The sequence below is a fragment of the Haemorhous mexicanus genome, chromosome 4 (genome assembly GCF_027477595.1).
Source record: "Haemorhous mexicanus isolate bHaeMex1 chromosome 4, bHaeMex1.pri, whole genome shotgun sequence".
Classification (NCBI taxonomy): domain Eukaryota; kingdom Metazoa; phylum Chordata; class Aves; order Passeriformes; family Fringillidae; genus Haemorhous; species Haemorhous mexicanus.
The window spans coordinates 64,541,627-64,565,680 of record NC_082344.1 but is presented as its reverse complement, the minus strand read 5'-3'; the positions used below and the strand labels follow the sequence as shown (position 1 = coordinate 64,565,680).

At 38.5% G+C, this 24,054-nt stretch overlaps 1 protein-coding gene across 2 annotated transcripts; it reads right to left on the bottom strand.

Moving 5' to 3' along the window:
• Positions 1–5,063: 5,063 nt before the first annotated feature.
• Positions 5,064–24,039, bottom strand: ZBTB49 (zinc finger and BTB domain containing 49). Of its 2 annotated transcripts, none has more exons than XM_059845176.1 (8): positions 23,961–24,039; positions 22,386–22,559; positions 19,268–20,364; positions 13,759–13,805; positions 10,006–10,079; positions 9,172–9,254; positions 8,922–9,083; positions 5,064–6,421 (listed from the first exon to the last, which is right to left on the bottom strand). In XM_059845176.1, exons 2-8 carry the CDS (start codon positions 22,535–22,537, stop codon positions 5,745–5,747), a joined length of 2,292 nt encoding a protein of 763 aa, XP_059701159.1. In that variant the 5' UTR covers positions 22,538–22,559; positions 23,961–24,039; the 3' UTR covers positions 5,064–5,744. The 2 variants fall into 2 exon arrangements, with proteins under 2 accessions (XP_059701159.1, XP_059701158.1); XM_059845175.1 differs by lacking the exon at positions 23,961–24,039 and adding an exon at positions 23,604–23,743.
• Between the last annotated feature and the right edge of the window lie 15 nt (positions 24,040–24,054).

Genomic DNA, 24,054 nt, shown 5'->3' with positions numbered 1-24,054 from the left:
CCCACTGCTTTTCCCTACCCATTCAACATGGATCTGGTAGCACAGCCCTCAGCCCCTGGGCTGCTTTACTGTAGCAGCAGACCAACAAAGAGCAATCTTCATTGATTTTCTGCTTTGATATTGCTAATTTCATAGATGTTTACAGTGATATGCTGTTCCCTGAAGGCCCAAACTTAAATTTTGGGTATTTGTCAAAACTAGTCAGCCTTAACGTCGGCCTTTTCACAACTCCACATGTGCATGCCTTCAGGATGATTTAATGTTTATGATTGTTCTGTTGGCTTTTTTTTTCCTGAAATATTATGTCTTACTTTTTGTACATGGGAATATGTGAATTGGTGGAGGGCATTTATTCTGAAGTGGAAGCAAACCGCAGTAAAATCAGCTAGAATTCCCTGCACCTAAATTTTACAAATTTTCAATCACTTCTAAAAAAAGCATGTTAAACATTCATATATTTGCATTGAAAAAGCTAAGCTGATTTTAGAAAACCAAAATGATTAAATCATAGGCAATTTGTGCTGACCACCTCCCTTTTAGAAAGGGCTTTTTTCCACGTTCTTTGTTTCACCAGAATACAGATTATCTATTTGAAATACATGAACTGAATGGACTTCCCATTGAGGTTAGTGTATTCTAGCATTGTAATAAAGGTTATGAAAAGATGTCCGAGCACCAGCTGGCCTTCCTTTGATCCTCTCCATTCTTGTGATGATACATTTTCACACTTAAGATGATTCCCTTCTACCTCAAAGGCTGAGAGCTGCTTTGGTCCTTACAAATATTAACTGCAATCACAATGACCTATCTTTCTGGTTCCAGTCATCTGTTTAATATAGAGTGGAAGGTCAGAACTACATTAAAAGGGTCTGAAAGGCTTTATTTCAGTATAGTGCCCCATGCAGAGCTTCACAAAAAGCTGGCAGACTTGTAGTTCATGCATGCACGCTCCTCAGCACTGCATTGTGTGCTTCTGTTAATGGGCTTTTGTAACCTTCCAGGAAAAATTCCCTCACCAAGTGAACAAAACTGTTGTCAGATCTGAACACACATGTGAATATCCACTACAAAAAAAGAAGAAAAAATTATATTTAAACAGTAGGGGTACTGTCTTCAGAAAAAAGGATGTCTGAGTCACTAGCTTGTGTCTTCACTAGCCTGTGTTTTAAAGGTAGTTTTTATCTATTTTCTAGGATGGAGATTTAATAGCAGAGGTGGAAACCAACTGTTTAGAGAAGGCAAATTCAATAATAGATGTCAGTAAGGATTAATGAATAAGGCTATAGACCAGAAAGCACAAGCCTGTGTGTACCAATACAAAGAAATCTATTTGCAGCACACTGGAGCACAGGTCACTTTGAAGTCATTTGCATACTGAATTACCAAATAGCTGCATCTAAGGCACTTCAGTTGTCCTTAGAACACATTTCCCAAGCTGTCACATTTTTCCCTTTGAATCTGTCTGTAAAGCTCATGTTTATTTGCTTTCTATTAAGTCTTCTTCTCGAGCAGGACCATCTACAGTTCTTGCCATGTCTATCTAACATACTACTTCTCAAACAAGCTCTTAAGCTAAAGAAAGCTAAATATCCAAAATCCCAGCACACACTCCAAAGCATGGAGCCTGGAGAATTTATAAAGTTTTACAACTCTGTTCACCTATATGCCTCAACACTTTTCCTTCCTGAGCTTGAATACGTTAACCTCTGGGCTGGATTATGAGGGGTGGGTAAGTGGCATGAAGTGAGCAGCAAGAATTGAATGCAGCTGTCCACGTATGAATGGAGCTACCCACAGTGGGGAAGACAATGCAAGGAAAGAAAAAAGTAGATTCCAGAAGCAAATGGCCTGTGGGGCCAGTTCCACTTGCTTCACACTGATTTTGTCTTAAATTTGGCTTGCTCTTGTATATGCCACTTAGATGTTTTGGGAATACTTCATGTGTAGCAATTACTTCCCTGTAATATTATCAACAGGAGTTTAAGTGTATTTGAATTTGCTGAAGAAGCCATGGAAACAAAGCACAAGTGCTCTTGTTCTAAAGCCCAACCTCTGAATTTCAGAAACATCTCGTAGGCCAGGTTTAAAAAGAGTGTGAGAGAATGCAGATGAAGTGTTAGACCGCAAAAACACTCTGTGCTCAATGGCAACAGGTAATAAACAAGCAGTAAGTCCTGCCGAGTAAATTTCCTTCCTTACATAACTTTTTCAGTTCTAACTAAACTAGAAAATAAGTCTCAAGCAGAGGATTTTGTTTTTTTTGGAAGGGGAGTTATTTGAACTTGGATGTCATTATATGATGTCTCCTTTTCCTATGTATACACAATAAACACCCTCACATAAAAATGGCAGGTTATGTTTTGTACAGATTTAATGCTCTTTAATCAAAATAAATAAAAAAGCCAATCAAAATAAATCAACCACAGTAATGCCTTCCAAAGTCAGAACACTAATTCGATTTTTTAAATATTGTTCAGGAGTCAAATGACAGATATGTCTGCCCTGAACAAATGCAAACAAAGCCCTGAATGGTCACCTGCACCTTCTGTAAAGAAAAGTGATTCAGGTTTGCAAGATGAAGAGCAGCAGTGAGCTGCAGGATAATTATTGCAAGAAATAACAATTAGTAGTCTTCCAACTTTACTAGGCCAGGTTGGTTAACATCCTCTTCCCCCCCCCCCCCCAAAAAAAAAATATATTTTTAATAGCATATAATTTACATCAAATATAATGGCACCACTGCAGTGTCTGGTACTGGCCAAAGGACCAATGCTTATCCATCCCCTCAGCACCCTGGCTGTGGGTATTTGTGAGCCATAGCTATGGATGGGTATCTGCTGCTTGTAAAATATCCTTGGCTCAGCACTGGCGTCACGGTTTCCACCTGCTCCTCAAAGCCACAGGGGTCCCTGCTCCTCTCCAGCTCTGCCAGGTTTATGGAAGCATTAGGACTGTCAAACCTTATTTGCTATTCCCACTCAAATATCCTCTTCATTAGAGGTTGGCATATATAATTATTAGGATACAGCAAAGATCCTCTTTCAAGGTCATTTTTTGCTGATGTCTCCCTGACAAAAGCTCAGGCAATAGTAAATTGACATGACAGACTGTATTTAATTTTGGAAACACAACAGTAAAATACATTTTCTTGCAGTCAGGCAGTGATATTCTCACTGCAGAGTGGCTGCAGAGATGGGGCTTCTTAATTCAAAATTTTTACTCCATACATAAAAATTCATTCTGATCCATCTGACTCCATCCACCTACTAATCTTTTGAATTTTCTCTCTTGCTCAGCCTTTCCTTCAAGCCAGCTAGAAACAACAGTTCTTAGTGCTCCTTCCCAGTGCTGTAACTCCTCCTTTTTTCTGGTTCCAGCTGCACAAACTCAGATGGAACAGTTTCCTCCTACCAGTGTTTGCTCTACTTCCTTCTCAAAGATGCCACATTGCAACGTGGTGTTTTAACAAACCCTCCAAAGTGCAGACAGCACTCCCAGTCTGGTAGCATTTTTGAGAAAAGTCATGTTTCTGGTGTGAAACAAGTCTCACAGAAATACTGCTAAGCAAGGGGAATAATCCTTAATGCAACAGAGCTGTCCTCTTGGCACAAAGCACCTGATACCAATCCATGATCTGATCTAGTCTATGTGTTTTAAAGTATCTCAAGTTGCCACTTCCCCTTTGTGACAGTCTTACACATTCCTCCAGACCTCCATCACTGTTAGAAGAGCACAAAGGTTGCAACACGGTTTGATTTAAACTTACCCTTTAGTGACTCCTCAAAAATACAACAGGGAAAGCAAAATCACTGTGGAATCAGAGACAGCTGAAAAGTTAGGAGGTTTAAATTGCAGATTTATCCTTTCCAAGCAACAAAATCCTTGTGGGAACAGAGTCAAATTTCTATTTTCTCTTGGGATAAGTAAATTTAAAAATAGTTTCTGACAAGAGGAAACCTACAGAGCTAGTGACTGGCAGATACCCACATTTTGCCTCAAGCACCAGTGCAAGGAAAGCAGAGTGAGAGTGGGCATGAGCACACGTGGTCAGGGACAGAACTGTAATAATACCTGGACTGTAGAATGGCACATGGGCAATTCCCACAGGGAACTGCAGTGTTCCAATGCAAACAATGCCAACGGCAAAGAATGAGGGGAGAGCTCAGGGTTCACCTATAGAAAGTGTTCCCTGCTTAATCCATGTGGGACTGTGCTCAGCTAGACTATGTGGTATTTTTAACACACACACATCCTGCAAAAACTTTGTTGTTCTGACTTCACTGGCTGGAAAAATAGTGCTTTTAAGATTTCTAGTATATGTGCACTACAAGAAAAGAAAGGTGAAAAAAAAATTCCCAACTTGTTCTCCAGTGCAGCTAATTTTTTTTTTTAAAACTGGTCTGTTAAGGTAGTAAAAAAGTTTTTTGTGACATTAAATGACTATTGAGAGAAATGTGTATCCTTTGAGACTCACACAGACACTGTAATGGGCTGCCCCTTTTGTTTGAAGGCGTTTGGAGACCTTGGCACACCTCTGTGCCGAGGTCTCCAAACACTCTGGCCAGAAACACTCTCTTCATTTGAAGTCAGGTTGAAAGCAGTTCAGGAAGGTGCAAGGACCAAGTAAAGGAAGCAAGGAAGTGAAGCCCCAAATTGTAGTATATGGTGGTTAACACAACAAAAGATGAAACAACTAGTTGTGAATTCCTGGGGGGAAAAACACCTGAAAAAGATAGAAGAATACTACATTTTCCAAACTTTAAATTTCCACAGAATATCATGTATCTGTAGCAAGCAGTTTGAAATGCAGCATCTATTCAAAGCATCAAAGCAGAAAAAGGCCTCTCTAAGCAACACTTCTATCCTGTGACAGTCTATTTATTCCATTAATCAGCCAATGTCTTATACTCATTCCAGTACAAGACAACTTACTGGTGAATTGATTGCATTTATTTTATAGTGCAGCTCTTCTTGTAATGGCATCCCCTTTAGTATTGTAAAGGTACCTGGAATAGATGGAACTGTTACTGAAAATCCTTCATAGAAAGACAAAATACATCAAGCAGTGTAAAACAATTTCTCTTTATTCACAACTTAATCTTGGCCTTCATTTTACAAATAATCTGCTGTGCAAAATAGTTCATAAAATACTAAAAAAAAAGCTTTTATTGTAAAAAAATAAAGTTTCTAGATATACAGTTACTTTGCACTATCACAAATATTGCCCAGTATTTAATATTTAAATTCAATGTCACAATACTCAGGTCTTGTAACCCGATGACCCTACCGGTAAGAAAGCCACTACTGAAACTCAGGCTCACTAGGGATTGGTTAAGCATGTTCCTCCTGTCATCTCCACACTGTTACACAGCTCTGATGACCCATGCTTGGAGCTGTACCCATATCATGAACTTACACACTGGCCATCCTTTCCTCCATTATTAGGTAAAAAAATTCCAAGTTAAATGGTAAATTCAGTCAGCAGCAAATTTTAGTAAATCATGACAGTAGCACAGGAGCTACACAGTGCAGTCACAGAACAACAAAGGTCCCCAACAGTGCATTCAAACTTTGCTGAGAAGCAGTGTAAATAAAGGCAGCCTACATGTGGTTCTGGGAATGAGCACTCTGATTCCTGTCAGTGTCCAAGCTACCTGGCCTAAAAACTCTCTGTGCTGCAGGGCAACTGCAACCACATTAGCATGAAACGCCTCTGAGAAGTTCTGGTACAGTCAGCTGAGCCCTCATTGCTCCAATTCGCTTTCATTTTGCAGGGTCTTCATGGCCAAGCCCCAGAGGGTCATGCTGGAGAAGAAGGGGCCCTCGTTACTCTTGTAGGCGGCAGAGGAGGCCCGGCTGCCCAGGGGCTCGGCGCCGGGCCCCTCCAGGCCGGGCACGGCGGAGCGGATCAGGGCAATGCCGTCGGCCTGCAAGGGCTCCTCTGCTGCAGACACATCCACCTCTGGGTAAGCATACGCCGGGGGGGCTGCTGGGGCCTGCTGGGCCTGGGCTTTCAGCACTTTAGCAGAATCCACGGCGAGTTTCTCTGGGTTTGCCGAGTCGTGCTGCTGGATCATCGATCGCAGCTTACAGTAAGAATCCGCAGAACTGTCGAATTCAGGGGAGCTTCCAGCGGGATGAATGGGAAATTTAACAGACACGGGTAACAAGGTAACGGACATCTCTGGGCCAAAGGAGTCAGAACTCTGGGACTTGTCAAGGTCGGGCGTTTCAATCCCTTGGGTGAATTCCTCGAGGGCGTTGTGCCCCTCCTCAGAGGCCCGGCAGTGCATCTTCCTGTGCCGCCGCAGCACGGCCGAGCGCGTGAAGCACTTGTTGCACGTCTCACAGGTGTAGGGCTTCTCCCCCGTGTGGGTCCGCACGTGCCTGCGCAGGTCACCAGAGCCCGCAAAGCACTTCCCTACAAGGGAGCAGGGAGAGATTCAGAAATTGCTCTCAACACAAGTGAGTAAACATGTTTTAATCTCGGGATTTCTAATGGTCAGAGTGACCCCGAGATACGTCCAGGTCTCTTTTCTCAGCCCGGCAGTCAAAGGAGGAGTCAGGATTCTTCTGTTCTCGTTCTCAAGGTTGTTTATTATTTTTAACATTCTTTCTCTGGCCTGCTGAGGTCTGTTCAGCAGGTCAGACAGAGGCACACTGACCGCCCTCGGAGGCGGTGTTGTCTTTTATACTAAAAACTACATGTACATTATTTACAATAACTTCCCAATACCTATCACCTATGTTAGACAGTTTATCTCACCCTAAACCAATCTAAAAGTGCCACCATCACAGCAGAAGATGGAGGCCAAGAAGAAGAAGGAGAAAGACTGGACATGCCCAGATGCCTCCATCTTGCCTCATGAACCCCCATTCTAAAAACCCCAAAATTCTACATTTTCACCCTGTGATAAATTCACTATCATTGTACTTAAACTTTCATGGCTTGCAGATCCTCATATAAGGTTGGTAATTTTTTCCATTGGTCAAAATCAAAGGCACAGGTGTCTTGGGCTCTGTGCCAAGGTCTCCAAGGTCAGGGTCTCGAGTCCTCCAGGGCAGTCAGAGGAATTTGCTGGGTTCTGACATTTTAATTACAGAAACTATCAAGCAATAAGGTATCATATGTCGCATCATTTATCTAGAACAGGTTCAAACAAGTTTCATCTATTTTTACAATTCCATTAACTTGTTTCTTCTTCTTGATCTGATTTTCTAACTTGTGTTTCCCAATGAATGGGTTTAGTTTTTGTCTCCAGAGACAGGAATATTCATTAGTACTTGAAAGCTGTGAGTGCTCTCAGTTTTTCTCAATCTTGACAGAGAAAAAAAAATTAAACTATCAATTTAATTTGTCTGTCTGGAAAAACAATATGCTGATAAGCTTCTAAATATATTCTTCCAGTGAGAGCTGCATCATAGAAAGAAATGGTTTGTTCATCACCAAGGAACTACTCTCAAACTGCTGACAAAGTTAGCTTTTTTGTTTACTTTAGGCTAACATAATGCAGCAGTCCTTTTTATATTCTGACCAGAGAATGTGTGAGAACCGTAATTTTTTATTGCTGTAAATATTAGGACACAGAAAAATATTCAACTGTTTGTCAATCTTCAAAGCTACAGACTCAAATAAGCTCAATCACCATATTGCTAAGAAAGGAGTCTGAGGCTAAACCAAGGCAAAGTGTAGGAGAACAAGCAGAAAAAGAGAGAATTAACTTCCAGAATTGCCACATGATTTAGACACCTCACATACTTTAAAACAGCAGAAGTAAGCTTGTGATTTTTATCTCATTTATTTTGCAAGGACCAACTAAAATGAACCATATTAAATGACTGCCCAATAAAACTGCAGTCTCAGTTTTCAGCAGCATACTTTTTCTTTTGCTGCACAGATTTCTCTTCAGAACAGCCATTAAACAGTAATGATAAGATTAAAAATTACTGGAGTAATACATCTGGATGTTTTGCATAGCATGAATGATTTCTTAATGCTTCATCAGATCCTCTTTGCACAAATCAAAAATATTGAAAAGATCACTACAAGACAAAATTAAAACTAGCCTGTTGAATGGCAACAACACAACTGACTGTCTTTACTTTTGCATCCTGTGTATCTATTTCCTCATTCTGATGCAAGGCCTCCTGATAATATTGGCTTTTTCTTGTGCCTTAAGACAGTGCAAATAAAACATACTGCAGCTGGATTTGAACATAGGAAGCTACCCTCCTCCAAAGCTGATTCCTCAGAACATTAATAAAATTCTGTCAAAATAAAACATAATGGCAAAAAAAAGAAATACTGTGTAGGATGCTAAATAACCTATGAGATCAAGATGTACCTGATCAAAAGCCATTTTCAGACCTCCTGGCAGTATGGCCTGTCTGACAGATTTTGAAAATGAGTGTTCTGATATATTGACCATGTTTTTGATTTTATTCCAGAGGCTGAAGCAAAGTAACAAAAGGTTGTTATTATCAAACTCTGTGGGTGAATGGAGTTAAAATCAAATGGTATGCAATTGGAAAAAAAGAAAAGACCCCATCAATAGCTAAGTGATGTCAAACCTCACTTCCCATCAGAAAGGAATACTCTGAAAATAAATCTATTTTTGAAGCAGCTACTCTGAGCATCTCTGTAGCAAACATGTTAGCAAACACACACAATGTTGATTCCTCTTACTTACTTTCTCTAATTTTCAATTGAAATTCTTTTAAAATTAGGAGAAATAAAGGAGTTTATTACACCAAATGAAAGACTATGAAGCATGCAAGACAGAACATTTTGTGACTGACTTTCACAACATGGTATTTCAATTTAAAACATTTTTGATTAATTGTTGTTCTGCTGGCAAAGGAACTTTTACTCATCTTTTGAAAAGCAAAGACACAACCAAGCAATGGACAGTGAACCTTACCACAAGCTGAACAGCTGTATGGTCTCTCTCCAGTGTGCCTTATCCTGTGCTTGACCAATTTTCGTTGCATATTAAATGACTTCCCACATTCATCACAGGTGAATACTTTATCTGCTGTATGGGTCTTTTTGTGCTCCTTTAAATTACTGAAGTTACTGAAACCTAGAAAAATATGACAGACTCTGAGATTAAAATGACTCCTCACTTCTCAGCCAAAAAGCCTGAGACAGAAACTTTGGTTCTTACACACCTCTGCCACAGATATCACACAGGTGAGGCTTTTCTCCAGAATGAATAATTATATGACGCTGAACATCACCAGAAGCAGCAAATCTGTAACACAACACAGAAACCCAATTAGTGTCTTTATAAGGCTCTTACTTCCCTAAACTGTCAAATGGAAATTGGCTTGAATGAATGCCTGATGTTCTGAACAAAGACTAAGACCTAAAACACGGATAAACTGATGCAATTAAGCATAATTTAAACTGACAATGTCTAATTAAATTTATGCTAGGAAAAAACCTCCAAAAAACATTTTGACCCTTAATGTTACTAACTCATTCTCCATTTTATGCTATTCCCACATTAGTGCATTTTCTGTCACCTGTCAGCTAGCAGAATCATTTAATGCTTTGCTTAAATTTGTCAAATTTCCCATACTTCAGAATTCCATAAAATGTAAAAAAAAAAAAAAAAAAAGAATCACCAAATAATGACAGAAATGTGACGGAAAGGTACAAATCCACATGATTTATTGTGACTCACACTGTTCAAAATGCACACAAAAATACACAACACTATACATATAACACAACAAAATACACTCCATGCTATTCTTATCTACATACCAATACCCAAAAATTTTAGACCACAAGCTCTGGTGACACAATTATTTTACAAGTCAATTGCAAACATTTATGTATTTTAATCTCATCAGCACACGTTTAAACCCGGCATCTTCTAAACAAAATTGAGCAGCATGCTGCCTTAGCTCTTGGCTCGTAGTTTATCATGAGGATTAGCAGAAAACATGAACAAATTTTTTCATGTTAACTTTACTAAGATGAACAATTCTACTCACCTTTTCCCACAGATTTCACAAATATATGGCTTCTCACCAGAATGTCGACGTAAATGTGTCTGGAGATTACCTGCCTGAAGGGAGAGCAATTTAAGCATACAAGTTCAGCTTGCCTGTTGCTGTATATTGATAAAAAAACTCAATGACGGGAACTATGAGACTGGCTTTTTATTCCTACTTCTAAGGCAGTGATGACTACAAAGCATGTATGAACTCAAGCACTCTTATCTAGTGAAGACAGACTACCATGTACTCCAACATCAAATTGTTTCGGTATGCAATTATCCATTGACAAGAACAGAAATAGGGAAAAAAATAAAAACTGAAATCAAATGCTAAGAGAAAAGAAAGACCTACAATTGAAAGCAGATCCAATTATAAATGAAAATTACACTATCTAGAATGCAGTGAAAAAGAAAACTTACTAGCAATATGGTTCATGTCAGTCTCACTTTCCCTGTCCTACAAATAAAATATTGTTACACAAAGATGTCTGAATTCACCTACCAGGTTAAAAAGAAAAGAATAGGATGAGCATTTTTCTATCCATAAAATACTCAGATTCTCCAAACCTGAAATTATTCACTCATACCAAAATAAAACAGAATAGGAAGTACAGAAAAGAACAAATGGGACTACTGCTAACAATTGTATTATATATCTTTCCTCTCTCAATCCTCTAAAAATCACGCTAGTTGCTAGTCTAGCCAGCAAACCAAACATTGACTCGATAAAATCTTCTTACTGAGTCCAGTTCTCAAACCACAAGACACACCTTCTAGAAGAGCTGCAGATGTTCCATACATGGTGCACGCTTCCACAGTCAGTTTTTAAACCTTTTTGATTGATAATTGCCTGAGTTTTATTTATCTAAGGAAACATCAAGTCCTTTACATTGGGAAAGAAAATTTGGGATGCTGAGATTATCATGTCCTCATCAGTCACAGTAAGATAACGAAAATAAGACTCGGACAAATTCCTTCTGACTCATTTAGATAATAAATTACCTGTTATGATCTATCACTGCAATCAGACCTTATAATATACCAGAACTCAAGTACTGCAGACACACACATAAGGCAGTATTGAACGGATCAATGTGGGAACCCTGAAAGAGCTTTCTTTAATCCCTGTACATTTTTTCAGAGAACAGTGTGACTGAACAACTGTTTTCTAAGGCCAAACTTTCTAATACTGAAATCTACTCAAAGAGAGGCATTAAGTACTTATTTCTGGGGAAGAAGGAGATGAATCATGGAATAATTTTTGCTTTTCAAAAACAAAGGATTTTATGTCACAGTGCATTTTAGAAAAACATACAGAAAAAAACCCAGAAGTTTTACTTCCATCCATGTCACAAACAAACCCTATCATGGGCATTTGAAAGTTATCCCAGATAAAGACAAAGGGCGAATTTGAAGTGCAACTATTTCCCACAAAGGTATATTAAGTAAGAATAAAAACATTTTACAGAAAGCAGCAAGTAGATCCATTTCTTTATTACAAGCATTTGTCCTTTCCTCCTAATGAGGGCAAAGCTTGTTACTATCTGTTGCTAAGACAAAAAACAGTAAAAACATCAATAGCTTGTATTCTTTCTTAAGCTTTAAAGCTGGCACACAACCTTGGTTAAAGCATCACATGCCATCCCAATGGAAAAAAAACTAAGGGGACTTCTGCTTGCATTTCAGAGCAAGAAAAAAAAATGCTCAGAAGAATCCTCTAAATGGTTGCAGAGATCTCCTCCCAAATTTGGAGACCAGAGAGATACACCAGACTTAGTCCTTTTGTAAATGGCAAGCTTTCAAAGTGAAGCACCTTATGCATGTGGGCCTCAAAAGAATCTCTGCAGGAGGAGGTGAAACACAGTATCCTGGATCACCAGCCAGAGAGGGTTCACATCACAACAAGCTGTGTACAAGCAATAAGGGAAGATGAAGGCTTGGAAGTAAAAAAGGAAAGTTTTCCATAAAAAAACCCCAAAGGTTTTTATGGCTGTTTGTTCCCAACTGAGTTCCCACATCAATTTCCCCTACTTCTTTCATTTTCTGCTCCACATTCCAATACAGCCCATCAGCTACATTCAGCAGGAGCAGACATCCCACCAGGCCCAACAGCTGCACTGTCTCAAAAGCACAGAACATGAAGGCTTAAATAAGAACAGTGTTTCTATTTCTGTGCCTGCAGACGGAGAAGATAAAGGACAAGATTGAAGATGGTATTTTAAGCAAAAAGTAGACAATAATTATCATTACATCTTACTTTCTGGTGAGTAGAATCTTATTTGCAGGACTCAAAAGCAAGTACCTCAGCAATGTGCAAGACCCCTTTATGAGCAGAGAAAGAACTGCAGCACAGAGGCTGAATGCTCTGGCTCTATGCTGGATCTGTAGGGAGTGACATGTATCTGCCTGCCCTTTCAGGCAAGTCAAGTCACGGAGAGGGAGGAAGATGTTTGGGAGAGTTTAATTAAAAGGCAGAATTTTCCAGCTTTGTCAGAGGTTTTGTTTGCTTCTGTAATTAAAGAGGAGCAAAGCATATTGCATGAGGAGTCTGTCATGCCTGTCAAACACTGTGTGACACTTCCCCCCTCTTCCCCCACTGTAGTAGTACAAAATACCACTCTATTCACCAAAAGTACTTTCAATGGAATTTGAAATAGCCATGTTTTTCTTTTAATAACTGGAAGTTCAGCCATCAAAATGAATGAAAATGCTGCTCTTTGCCTAAAAAAAAACCAGTTTTGCTGAAAATTGCCCAATAAGCATGGGAAAACAGTATTGTTCACTGGATGCAGTCTTATATTCATATTTGGCAACAAGGTGGAGGACACAAAGGCAGCAGATTCATGGGTCAAACAAGGCCCATGGTGGGCTGTGAAACTGAAGCAAGAGCAGCACAACCAGTAGTGTGTGGGTAGGCTAAAAGCACAAAGCTCTAATTCTTAAACCAGGATCCATAAGAAATGCCAAAGTTATTAAAAAATAATTATGTAATCTTAGTATAAAAATATGCACCTGTTTATTGTCTGCTGTTCTTACATGTGCACCTCTCAACCACAAAATCAGAAAGGAGATAGACATTTTGGAAATGTGAAACAACCAGGCACCAAATTTGTAGAAATACAAATTAATTATTGTACCCAGAAGAGGAAGTAAACACTGAAGGGCAAATAAATCAGCTAAAGCTTAGGCCCTGTATATAAGCATGGAATTTCACAAGAAGTTTTATTTGAATCATAGCTGAGCTTTGTCACTTCCAACAGGTGGTGTTCTCACTGAAAGAAATTGAGCCCACTTATATGGATACAAATTCTTTTTATCTGACTCAAATCTACTTAATAATTTATGCCATTTAGGAAGATGAAACTGTATTGTGAATATAACATTACATAAAATTTGAATCTGCGCTTTTTTCAGACACTGTAAAAATGCTACTCACAACATACCTTTAAGCATAAAGCAAAAGAACAGTTTGGAAATTAATGTTCTTTGTATTTCAAATATAGCTGTGGCTCTGTATACTTAACCCTTCATTTGAATGTAAAATACATAACATATCTACTGAGAGCAGACAGAATCAAAGACATCTAAAACAGTCAACATGTTGTTTTCAAAAGACATTTTAATAATTTATCCCTAGAGTGAATTGTGTCTTTGAACAAAAAAAATCTAATCTTAAACCCAAGATTTTTAGAATCAACACAGAGATGCATTTCAAGTGTAAGTACCATAATATATAAAATATTCCCACCTGTGAGAAGTGTTTCCCACAAATGTTACATTCAAAAGGTTTCTCACCTAAAAGAAGAAACATAGTAATAATTCTAATAGTTGCAGTAGAACAGAAATTTTTAAAATTCTAATTCTAATAGTTGCAGTAGAACAGAAATGTTTAAAATTGGTACACTTCCTTTTAAAACATGTAATGTAAGAGTAAAAAATATCCCCAAAAGGATACTTACCCATCTATTTAAGGGGAAATTCAAGAGGGAAATACAGATTTTACCACTAAGTTCGTAAGGCAGACTTGCTCAGAATTTCTTTCAAAACAAGTAGAAGAGTTTTGATATGAATGGGTGCAGATTTTAATCTTTTTAAAATACTTTTGTTTCTAAATGAAAGCAGTATCATAACACCAGGAAGAACAGAATAGATGACAAGGCCCAACAACAACAGTGATGGGAAGGGCACCTGTTCTTTCACTTGCACAGAGACACATTCTTTAAAAGGAGGAGGAATGAAGGGAGGCTAATTTGAAAGAATTGTGTTTTCTGATTTTAGTGTCTACCATATCTCTGCTCAGTACATAGCTATTAATTTCCAGAAAATATATATTTGCCTTCAAATTCTCATCCTATATAGAAGTACCTGAAGATTGCCCAAATATTTTGCTCCAAAATTCTGAAATTATACATGTAAAACTGTTATCCTTGAATCTCTAAAAACAGATTAGCAACTTTAGTAAAAACTGATGCAGCCCACTTTAGCTTTTCAAAATAACTTGACTCTCAATCTAGAATGTCACTGTACAACACTTCAACTCTCTCGTTGTTAATTTAAGACAAATATGGTTTTGTAATAACTTTTTCTCCTCTATAGTATTTCATATAGGTGTTTTCTAATTCCCCCTGCTTAGTTCCTGGTTTCCTAGTTTTTACAGTGTGGATAAAATTTTTGAATTCATCTTTTAGAATTTTGAAAACAAAAATGATGCTCAAATACCATTCATTCAACGGCAGTCACACTTATCATCATCTTTCATGAGTCTAACTGCACATTTAAAGAACATTTATAATCTGTTCCACATGTGCAGGGCAACAAAACTAGTGTAAATTAATGTGATTTTGAAAACAGACTATTTCCAAAGGGAAGAGATCTTAAACTGTGTTTCATCTTAATCATGACAAAGAAATCTGTATAAAGATTTTATTTACTTCCTTAATTTTCCTGACTTTACAGAACACCTCTTGGCTTCTCTTCCATTAAGCATTCTCTATATCAATGTTTCTCCTCCATCCTTGGAAATGTTACAAGCAATATCTACTATATCCAGGTGTGGGAATTCCATTTTCCTTTCCTCCTGCCAAATACAGATGAAGTTCTTCAAACATATTTTAGGGTCAAGGACTAAATGCAATTCTTTTTATATTTAAAGCACAGAGTAAACATACAGTTATGTTGCTTCACAGATTGCAACCTTGCAGTTAGTCTGACAGCTTGGTGCTTTACCTACTTTGTCTGCTTAATGAAGAATGGACATCTTGCTGTTTTAAGAAAGCTTTCCTTCAATTAAAGATAAAAATTATGAAACCAGTAAATCAACTATAAAGTCACTCAACTCTAAAGAGACCTGAGGCTTGATTTCATTACAGCTTTAAACTTGCAAAACACTAAAAATTCTGATACTGACAACACAAATGTAAATTAAACCAACAGGGAGCCAGATCTGTAGCAACTGGGAAGGATTCTGAAAGCCATACAAGCATCAAGATAATATATAATGGAAGATAGCAAACAGTAAGCAATTTTTGCAGAAATTACCCATACAAAAAAAAAAAAAAATTACTGGAGACCAAAAGAATAGTGTCTGAACAGGAATCCATTGTGAAATGACTAGAGGGAGAGGGAAGGATTTGGAGGCTCAAATTTCTCCAAATAATTATTGTAGGCTGCATGCAGCCTCATTCTAACTGTACTGATGTACAAAGAATTGGAGGCTTTTTCTCCCAAGGTAAATATAAAATGAACAGGGTTTTTTTGGAAAAGAAACATCAAATGACTTTTTGGAGAACAATTTTGCACTTGCATAGAATTCCAAAACACTGGGCTTATCAGGTAACCTATTGCTCAGAGGCAATCAGCCTCACTGCACCTGAAGGTGGATTAGTAAGAGTGCAGCTAATAAGCTGAAGATTATTCTTCTCTGCCTCTCACTGGTGAGACCATATCTGGAGCCTTCAGAAAAGAAGGCACACAGGAAATCTTATTGCTGAGTACAGGCTTGGGAAGGCAGATGCAAGCAGGCTGTTCCTGGTACACAGATTGAGGACAAGAGATGCAAGTTTGATCATGACAAAGTCCAATTAGATATATGAAAATAATCTTTTACCCCACGAGGGTGGTCAGATACTGGGAGTGATTGTCTGGAGAGGTTGTGGAAACTGTCTCTGGAGATGTCCAAAATTTTCACTACACAAGGTCACAAGCAAAACAAGCCAATCTAATTTGATGTGCCTTGAGCAGGAAACTGGAGCAGATTACCTCAAGAGATCCATGCCAATCTAAATTAGTCTATGATTCTACAACCGTCAATAAATTCCAAACCAAAAACCTCTTCTGAGAACACCAGGATTGTATCCTTCTTGTTCAACAGCCTGCAAGAAGATAAAGTACACAATAGAGGGATACATGGCTGGATCAACAGCAATAGAGAAATACTGGGGAAAAGTAGTGCATGAATACAATTTAGACAGTGCTTAGTCCAGGGGACTTTACTTTTGAACCCTTGGCCTGCCTTGTGATTGCTACCTTCTGTTGCATCCTTTCTTGTTCAACATTCTGCAAGAAGAGATGAAGATAAAGTACACAACAAAGCAGTGATCAAAGCAGTGTTGTGTCAGCTCCAGAGGAGAAAGGCATGAAGGCAGAAGTGGTGTTCCTGATGAGATCACAAAGGTGAGGAGCTGTACTCACTAAGGCAAGGAATGCCGGAAGTTGCTCAAGCAAAGCTCAGAATGAAAATGTTGAGGGTCAACAATTATTGTGTTACATGGCAGTGCTACTCTGTTCCTGCTGCATTCCATCCTGCCAAGAGTTCTTTCCATTGGCTCGAGTTTGTTTTGAGTTGTTCTTTTGAGATGTTCCCTGAAAATACATAAAATATCCCAACAAAACCACTGGATGTTCCTGGACAAGTATTGACTATTATATAAAAGAGATAACTTGCTTCCTTTTTTTCAGACAAGTCAATATAATAATAAAGAACAAATTATAATATTCAGTCAAAATCAACAGAAGTCAGTGTAGTAAGCTCTGTTTAGAGATTCCTTTAAGTGTCCATGATAATAATACAAATAAAAGAGTCAGACATGCCAGTACAATGACTGTTGAACACAGTTTGGTTGCCTTCACATAGAAGGCTCATCATTACACCCAGGCTAACCTGTAAATTCTTTAGTAGTTCTTGGTGTTCAGGGATAGAGAATTTTACATGTGCTTTTTCTTGACAACCAGACCACCATAGCACTTGTGTTGAAAGAATTTTCATTTTTGGGTTAAAAACAGGTTTGCCACTGTGACATGTCCATTTCAGCTTCCTCCATCTCTTCAGCAAAGTTGTATTGGGAGGGCTTTCAGTGAGCCCTGTAAGACTTAAATGCCTGCTAACCCTTTTGCTTAGCTCTAGAAAATTAATGTTTTTAAATAAAATTGATAGCTAGCAATCTGCTATGCTTTCTGAAGTGGCAAATGAATAGAAATGGCTTTTAGCATACACTTATATTACTTAACTACCAGTGCACCTAACAGTAACAAACAGATGTGCCCTGTACCTTCTGCTACAGGTCTTTCCAATATCAACATCTTACTCACCATCCACTGCAATTTCCCAAACACTCTCTTAGTACTACTTGGGTATTTAAAAAAAAATTGACATGTAAAACAGGGAAGTTACAAGGAATAATTCCCCAAAATAACAGGGAAGCAAACAGGCATTTCTAGTCATATCCTTGCTTCAATTTTTCCATCCTTTGATGTGCTTGTTATTTGTTAAACTTAGGCTCTTAAACTTTTGTCATCTCAGCACATCCATAGAAGAATGCTAATGCTTTATTAACAAGCATTCAAGTCTGGAATTTTTGAAAACTACTAGAAGAAGATGGCGTGTGAAAAGCAGCTGAGAATTCCAGAATCCTGGGGTCTCTCTAGCACAAGCTGACATGTTACTGCAGTTAGCTGGGACTTTTCTAGATGCTCTTGTCATCTATCTGATCATCTGTTTTCCTGAAAATCTAGGATACTAAAATTGACCTGATGATACCAGATCAAACCAGATAATAAGATTCAAAAAAATCCAAGGCAAAAAGAGGATCTAGGTAAGAGGCACAGGCAACTCTTTCACAGGAGAACAAATTTTAGAAAACGTATTAGCAACATGAACATACAGAAGCAGTTAAAGCTAACAATTGAAAACTTCAGGAAGCTAATGCAAAATGTTCATATTTTCAGGTTCTGGGAAGATTTTTCCATTAATAAAATAGATAAAAAGAAACTTTTAATTCTAAGGATCAGTTGACAAAATAAATTAATGTCTGCTAAGAAAGTTTCATATTTAGTGTCAAAATACCAATACGTGATCATTTCCAAAATGATGTTTATTTGACAAGATTGAGAGAGATGCATTTGTATATTTAATACAGGGAAAAGGCAAAAAATATTCAACAGTTTAACCAGGAGTAATATCATCTCAAGAAGGTTGAATCAATGGGGTTACCTGCCTAACCAAGGTAATTTTTAAAAACTCTTCTAAAGAAGCATAGCTAATAATAGGACATGCACATTAAATTCAACAGACAAATTAAATAATTTGCAGTTAAACTAGTGCTTGTTTTTCACTAGAATAAAAAAGATACTTAGAAATAAATCTATGTTAGGTTAAAAATATTACCTGTGAGTTTTTAAAACAAAGTACATTAATCCAAAACTCCCATTTACTCTGCAGCCTGCAAGAGCCTTACTCTCTAGGTAAACACAATTAAAGCTGTTATAAGGCATATTTCTACAGGTTAAAAAAAATTACTACCAAGCCCCAATCACTTGTATCTTACAATGAATATATGACCAGAGAGAACATATGTATTCTAGTATACTTATTGTACCATTTATTTGCTTACACCTTTTGTTGTCATCTGGCTCAAACATCTGGGCCACCTGACAAACTGACTAGAAATGACTCATCTAAATGCAGGACAAAACCAAAATTTTCACTGAAATTTCATTTTCATCAAATTCACACGATGTTCTTTGAAAAAACACCCAAAGCCCCAAATACAAAGAAATCTTTTCTACAACTCCCAGCAAAACTCGGTATTACAGTTCTTTATTTCTGTAGGATTATCCATTAAAAAAAAAAACAACAACAAAACAAACCCCAGCTTTTTGAAAGTAGACCCTTAATCGGCATCTCTAAATCAAGAGACACTGCAAGATATTCTCTGTAACTGAAATATTTGGTCTGCAGACCAAGTAACTGATAACTGTACCTGTATGAGACCTTTTATGTAGCTCCAAATTGCTTGGATGTTTGAAAGCCTTCCCACATAACTCACAAGTATATTGTTTCTGTGACTGAAGAGTCTGTGACTGTCCTTCTTGTTCCAAAGGACCTTGAGATCTTTCCACATTAACAGTTTGTTCAAAATTCTCTGAATTCACTAAATCGTCAGCTTCTTTTTCATCAGTAACTCTAACATCTGTTGTATCTGTGGTACTTTCATTTACAGCTTCAATTACTTCTGTTATTCTACCGTCATCCCTTTGGGGCTCAGGGGGCTGCTCTGCTGATTTCTGAGATCTTAGGAAATTTAACTTTTTGAGGTGCACTGCCTTTTTCAGCCGCATCTGTCTGGTGGGCTGCATAACGGTGCACTCTGCATTTTGGTATGGAGCAGCTTCACTTGCAGACTGAACCAGGAAGTTTGATGGTAAATGCTCAGAGGTTTCCAGAATACACTCAGAGTGATTGACAGTGCAAGAATTACTCTCCACTGTGTTTATTTCCGTAGATGTGCTGTAAGAAAAGGATGGTTCTGCTCCTCTCTCGTGATCAGAGCAAGCGTTTTGTTTGTAGAACTGTTTGCTGTAAAAGTTGCGCAGTTTATAGTAGTAATTTGGTTGTTTAAATGGGAGCTCTGTGCAGTTGCCATCTAAGGAATCTTGTGGTGGTTTCTGTCCATCACTCGACGGGGTGTGCAGATTAACAGACTGTGAGTGGTGCTCAGCCAAGCCTTTGTTAGTTTGTCTGTCAGCTGAGCACTCAGGCAATAGGTTTGTCCCATAGCCATCACCAGCACAGCTGGTATCTGTACCCACAGTATTCTGCAGTGAAAATACACTATTACATGGCATGCTGGCTGCCTGCTCCACAGCTGTGGAAGACTTTAAAAAGGTATGGCAAATGTTCAGCACATTTTGCACTTGGAGGCACTGTGCAATGTCCAGCATAGCTTGTACATTGTCCTGACTAAGATCCAGGTGGGAGGTGTACATGAAGTCCAGGATCTGACCTATGCCACCTACATTTTTGATGTCCAAGTGAAACACATCATTCTTCTGGCCTGAAGAATTCTGGAAAAGGGTCCTGATAAAATAAGGCAAATATTCAAATACAAATCCAAATAATTCACAAACACTTCAATAAGAAAAACATACATACATCTCAAATTGGCTGCTTGGCATGAAACAAGTCTGTACTCTAAAGAGTGCTGTGTTTTTGATGATGAATTTCTCAAAACTGCTCAATTACTTGTATTATATATTAGTCCTACATTAGTGCACTTGAAGTATAAATCAAAGTAAACGATCCTTTATCTAATTTTAATTCTGTATTTTTGTATGCTTTCAAATAACACTATGCTTGTGGTTTCTTATCCATCCTTCTTCACATATTAGGTGCAGTGGTGTATTTATGGACAATCTGCAGAACTGGTTGATTCAGAATGGTTTTTCTCCTTTCATCAATGGCAGATCAAACAGGATATAAATTTTTTAGCAAAATGGAGAAGATAGACTTCAAAGTCAGCTAAACTCTTCTCCTCTGACAACTGAGCTTGTCTATTGAACTTCATCAGTAAGCCTATCAAAGTTCTTAGCATTAGTTTTTTCTCCACAAATACACAAGAGGATGGCAATATTAAACAAGAAGATGGCATTATTTTCAATTTATTTTCTCATATCAAAAAAGGTACCTTTTTATTGGTACTGGATAAGAACCAAGCAAAAGGATAATGAAGGTACAGGTACATAATCCTAAAACAGCAGTACAACCAATATACACCGAATTGTCACTGAATCTTTAAAATGCATGAATTTACAAAAGTTCTTACTATTTGATGTAAAGTATTCTCAGCATCAGAAATGTAGTTCTTCACATGCACAAGCAGTCCTAGATTAAGTGGGTTCATACTCTCCCTCAGTCAAAAACTTTGGACCCATTAAAATCCTGATACTCCCACAGTAAACAATGACATATAAATGGGGTCAGGTCAGTCACATGTAGTTACTTTCCTACACTAAAAAATGCCCCAAATTTAATGGTTCCTCTTTGTGGGCTAAATCTCAAATTTGGGTTTGTTTAAAGGAGGACATGATATCAATGAGCTCTAAATATTAAGAAAATGTAAGTCTATGCTGAAACTTTAGAAATGCATGAGATACTCTGAAACCAATGCCCACATCCAAAAACTTTCATAAATCTAGACCATCCAATCTAAATTAAAACTAGAACTATAATGAACAGATATGGGCTGAGAGCCTAAATTAATTAGCCACTTATATCCTATTGAATTTTAATAGGAGTTGAGCTCTTAGTTCTTTTTAACTACTTTAAAAATTTGGTCTTTGAGCATAATTGCACTTCATCAGCAGCGCAGCTCTAGAGGAGAAAAAGGAACCTATTATCTTTTTTCTCTGGTCATAACAAAAAAGTAGATTTCTTACAAATGAATTAGCAGTCAAGCTTTAGAGATGGTTCAAAAAACAAAGTCTAAGAACTGTTGCTGTTTAACTGTTGCAGATCTAACAGCTTACTCATAACTAATATAAAACACTAAGCTGAGAGATCCAGCACCCTCCAAAATTTGGAGGCACAATTGAGGGCAGTACAGAAGCGTAAGAAAAGCAGTGGTGTGGTGCAATGGGCCACCTGTATATTTTAAAACACAGCTGCTGTCTCTGAGAATCTGAGTAAGAAGAGATTCACTAATAACTTATAGTCACATTTTATTTAGAATATGATTGATGAAACAAGTCCCATTATTTGGAAATGGATAACGTTTTATCAATTCTATCCCTTATCTGGCTCTGTTCATATACTCTACCATGTTCCTTGTAAGCAGTTATCTTTTTCTGGTGAAACACTGAATGCAGGTCCATGACAGAATCTATTATATGAAGCACTATAAGCAAGTAAATCAAGAAAATGTCAAAATCAAAGAGCATACTGTGAATATTTGACACAGCTTTATCTCCAAACAATTTCCCTTTTCTCCTTATACTCCAAAGAGTTCCTGCGACCAACAGAAAAAAATACTCTTCTCAGAGAAAACCTCAGCCAACAGCAATTATTTAACTTTTTAAAGAGAAGAATTTTCTATCACATACCTGAAATATTGACTGAAAGCAGCTAACACATTTTTGTGTGCTTTGAAGCAGACACCCTTCACCACCAGCATGCAGTCACAGAGAAGCCCCTGAATGCGCTGTTCATGTAGCTGCTGGAGAAGATGACAGCTATGGCTAGCAACAGTGTCCATGCTAGAAAACCACTCAAATCACCTATAAGGAAATAAAATGATAAGGTGAATATTAAATTGCAAAATTAATTTTGCAATATTAATATTAAGAACATTCTTACCATTTATTTTAGCTTTCAAAAGAAACAGACTTCAAGTTACATGTGCAATTTGATTACTAATGACATTTGTCTGGTTAAAGATGAGTCACAGTATGGCTCACCAACGGATACACAGCAAGGCACATATGAAATACTGATTTCAACAGAGCTTTGCTTACAACAAAGAGCATCTGCAAAAATCTAATGGCGCTGCCAATAAACTGGACTCCATAACCACAAAAAAATGCACCACAATTTAGACAACTTCCACGATAATTAGATTCTAATGCAAAAACACATTGCATGTACAAAATCAATAGCATTTGTAGAAGAAAACCTCAGTTTCCTCATCCTCTAAACTCAGAGGAGAGAACACGGTACTAGTATTATTTCTGGCATTTGTTGCTGTTCTAGCTACATACATTTCCACCATGGATCTGATTAATTAGACACATTAGCATAGTATTGTTTTTAATACAATGTAATAGCTAAAGGAAAAAAAAACCCTCTTAACAAGTTGAAAAGACAAGTCACATTTCAACACAACACAATTACATTGAATTCTAGACTTCCTTTTTTTTCCCCCTAACAAGGATGTAATACTTCCCCTGTGCACTTGTACATATGACAATTCCAGCTATTAGGACAATCCAAATTTCTAGTCTTCAAACTAGGAACGAAGGAGGAAAACCTTCCTGTTCTAAGGAATGAAGCAGAAAAAACATCTTTTGTTAAGCATGACCAGATAGTGGTTGCCCCATTCCCAAATCTCATGAACGATAAGGATTCCACATTAATTTATCCTGGTTTGCTCTGTGATTCCCTATCTCGGGCTGTATTACATGGGGGGGGGGGGGGGGGGGGGCTATTATATTGTGCTTTTTCTCTATGAATGCTTTTCATACTTTGACCAGGCTTTAAAATAAAGAAACCACATCAATTTGCTTTCCCTGCGAACATCTCCCGCCGCGGCATCCTGCAATTACTTTGACAGCGAAGTGCCTCTCATCCATCAGGTGCGCGTCTCCCCACAGGGCCGGCGGGCACGGGGAGCCGCTCCCGCACAGGAACCGCTCCGGCACAGCCGCTACTTATGGCTAAGTTCGCCTCAGCCTCGCCCAGGTGGAGCCCAGGCTCGAGGTGCCGCACGGAGGAGAGGACGCACGGAGGATTTGCCTCACTGCGGGCCGGCTCTGCCCGGGGACGGGGCTGCGGCGGGAGGATCCCACGGACACACAGCCCCGGGAGAGGGAAAACGCGGCGCGGCCCGGCACGGGCGCTACAGCGGCCCAAGGGCAGGAGCCTAGCCGGCCCTGCCGAGCCCAGCCCAGCCCAGCGCTTACCGGCTCCGGCCACCTCCCAGCTCCATCCCCGCCAGTGGCCGCTTCCGCCGCTGCTCCCTCCCCTTCCCCTTCCCTTTCCCGTTCCGGTGCGCGG

Bases quoted from the DNA above. Each gene is read 5' to 3' on its own strand.
- ZBTB49 (XM_059845176.1), bottom strand. From the start codon at position 22,537: ATGGACACTGTTGCTAGCCATAGCTGTCATCTTCTCCAGCAGCTACAT. The intron at 20,365-22,385 runs GTATGTGATAGA...TTATTTTATCAG, and splicing joins GCTTTCAGTCAATATTTCAG to GACCCTTTTCCAGAATTCTT. The intron at 6,422-8,921 runs GTAAGGTTCACT...GCTCCCTTGTAG, and splicing joins ATACAGCTGTTCAGCTTGTG to GGAAGTGCTTTGCGGGCTCT.